Here is a 3,021-nt window from a genome sequence, read left to right as displayed (position 1 = left end):
TTAATGTGTCAAGCTATTAATCTAATTTCCTTTTAATGCATAAAAAATACACGCAAAAGAAACTAAGCTAATACCTTCATGTTGATAAACCTCAAGAATAATATTCTTTGAATATGTACATATATCAAAACTTTATGATAGAAGATGACAATTCTCAATTTATATCATAACCATATGATAAATAAATTGACTTTCCTATCTGTAATGATAAAACTCACAAAAACTATAGTATGATACATAATTGCCTGTGGGCAAAATTACGATCATATATAGTTTGGTGTTTTTACCCTAATTAATCATATGAACATAACAAAATTGCATGTGGGCTAAATTTCATTATATCATATAATTAATCACAACCAATACGTCTATGACTGTATGTGATCTCACAAAATTTCAATTAAATATTGTGGCTACTCTTTAATTAATCAAAATTATATGATCACTAGATGATTATCTTGATATTTTAGGCATCAGCTGTAAAGCCTAAAAACAATTATGCAACAATGTGATAAACAATTCCATGTATCCTCCCTAGTCATGTTTTCCCACACAAAAGGCATAATTGACGAATAATCTTTCAAATCTTAATAGTTCACCTTATGGAAAGACTTTTAATCTCAAGTGAACACCTTAGACGGTCATAACATGCTTAAACATAATGCACTACCATATATACGTCCACACATAAAGTTCAACTTAACAAGGAATTTTTAATTCCTAACATATGCAATTCTAAAGGCATATATAAATTCACATAACTAGAAAATATAATGTTATGCTAGTGAACAATTATGCATGAAATTCAACAAGCTCATATCTAAATTGTACACCATAATAGAGCAATTTAAAATGAGCTATAGAATTATTATTATTATTATTCAAATAATGACATAAATCTAAAACTTCACTAGTACAGAAACAGGCATCTGCGTCCGGAGTTCTGGACTATCTGCGTTCGGAGTACTCCGGACGCATATGCCGTAGACGCAGATGCCCATGACTATCTGCGTTCGGAGTTGCCCCGGACGCAGATAGCAACCAGCTGCGTCCGGAACTGGGCAGTTCTAGACGCAGCTGAATTTTTTTTTATTTTATTAAATACCAGCTGCATTCGGAACTGGGCAGTTCCGGACGCAGCTGACATTTTTTAAAAATTTTTTTAATATGCTATTTATTTTGCTGTGCACCCCAAATAATTTGTTGTAGCATTTACAATTCTGTCCAGTTCTCAATACATACACATCAAAACATACCAACTTCACAAATCTCAAAGCTAATAAATTCTCAAAACAATAATCTATTCATCATCTATCCAACAAGTTCACCAATCTCAAATCTACTTCATAGTTTTCAACATCAAACCACACCACATCAAAACCATACACCAAACGTCAAACCATACCACATCAAACCACACCTATCCAACACTTCAACACTTCAAAGCTACTTCAAAGTTTTCAAAACTTCAACAATAAATCAACTTCAACACTAGCTACTTCAAATCTAAATATTTCTCACCAATTCAAAGTAAAACTAAGTTACGAAAATACTTAACACATACCAAATAAAACATAATAAGTAAACACCTACATAATGTTAATAGTAAACACATAAATTTAACACATACCAAATACTTAACACATACATCATTACAATTTCATAAAACATAACACATTCATCATTACAACATTATTAACACTTTACCTACACAAAATGTCATAAACATTCTTCACAAAAGTATTTAGCCTAAATTTCACGAATTTCATGGATTTGATTCTCCGTGTAGGACTTTGACCCCGCAAATGCCTACAAAAATTTAAAAATTATCAAATTATTAGTTTTAGCATTAATAAAATATAATTTAAAATTCTTTAGGTTTATTAAATTTTACTTACCGATGCTAAATCTTCATACTCATAGTATTGAGTGCATATCTCAAACATAAATCGCAAGACATAATATCCGCACTCCACACTACCGGGTTCTGTAGGACACTACAAATTATAAATTTTGATGTATATATATTAGAAAGTTAAACAATAAAACATTACTAATAACCTTATAAAATATATAAAACAATTTTGATATATACCTTAATTTCCCTCCATTTTAACAAATTTTTAGCTCTTTGTCCTTTCAAATTTGTTGTTGACCGAAATGCCCTATAATATACTCTCATAAGGTGAATTCAAAAGAATAATAATAGTTAATATAATAAATAAATATTATTAGGAGTTACTTACACACTCAATGGGGCCTTAATCTCTAGGTCGCGGTTACATGGCAGTGGGTCTAATACATAGACCACATTTGATTTCATGCAAATGACCAAAAGCAACCAATGACTTCTACATTATTTAAAAACAAATATGTTAACGCAATTCAAAAATAAGTCAATTAATTTATACAAATAAGAGTGAATTCCTTTTTTGGTCCTACTTTTATTGGCCATTTTCCAATTTTAGTCCGCTTCTGTTATTTTTGCCACATTGAGTCCACATTTATTAGACGTGTTCCACTTTTGGTCCAGCTTTAAGTATTCCGTCAAATGACCGTTTGAGGCCGGGCTAATTCCATCTTTTTACCCTATTCTCCTCTCTTTACCCTTTCAACCTTAATTCCAAGACTATGTTTGCTATAGAAAACCCCAGTCTCTGCATCGTCATCATCATAAGCCCTCACAACTCTGTATTGGAACAGAACTGCAACTGCAGCAAAGGCGCCGTTGGTTGGGAGGGCTAATGATAGAGCTGTGGCAGTCCTTGTCTTGATCAAAATCACATCCTCTTGTTTAATTCCATATTCGCTCTTCAAACAATTGTAGACAGCTTCTATGTCATAGCATGTGTTGAACTCAGATGGCTGTTAAATAAAAGCAAAAAACACTTCTAAAGAATGAAACTAATGCATAAGGCCTCCACATCACACAAGGTAACATAATGAGTAGGAAAAAAACACATTGAAATTATGTTCCAAAGAAGAGAATGAAAAGGATCTAGTCGGTTTCTCTGAGCTTTT

At 31.9% G+C, this 3,021-nt stretch overlaps 1 protein-coding gene across 1 annotated transcript; it reads right to left on the bottom strand.

Moving 5' to 3' along the window:
- Positions 1 to 1,749: 1,749 nt before the first annotated feature.
- On the bottom strand, positions 1,750 to 2,323 carry LOC116033165. Its single transcript, XM_031275924.1, has 4 exons — positions 2,247 to 2,323; positions 2,096 to 2,165; positions 1,899 to 1,997; positions 1,750 to 1,809 (listed from the first exon to the last, which is right to left on the bottom strand). The coding sequence occupies exons 1-4, from the start codon at positions 2,321 to 2,323 to the stop codon at positions 1,750 to 1,752; spliced, it is 306 nt and encodes a 101-aa protein (XP_031131784.1).
- Between the last annotated feature and the right edge of the window lie 698 nt (positions 2,324 to 3,021).

Source organism: Ipomoea triloba, chromosome 10, assembly GCF_003576645.1.
Source record: "Ipomoea triloba cultivar NCNSP0323 chromosome 10, ASM357664v1".
In the NCBI taxonomy this organism is placed as follows: Eukaryota; Viridiplantae; Streptophyta; class Magnoliopsida; order Solanales; family Convolvulaceae; genus Ipomoea; species Ipomoea triloba.
This window is presented reverse-complemented; position numbering and strand designations above follow the sequence as displayed.

Excerpts from the sequence above, each read along its gene's own strand:
- LOC116033165 (XM_031275924.1), bottom strand. The coding sequence starts at position 2,323 with ATGAAATCAAATGTGGTCTATGTATTAGACCCACTGCCATGTAACCGC. Across the intron at positions 2,166-2,246 it reads ATTAAGGCCCCATTGAGTGT|GGCATTTCGGTCAACAACAA; the intron begins GTAAGTAACTCC and ends AGTATATTATAG. Across the intron at positions 1,998-2,095 it reads TAAAATGGAGGGAAATTAAG|TGTCCTACAGAACCCGGTAG; the intron begins GTATATATCAAA and ends TATAATTTGTAG.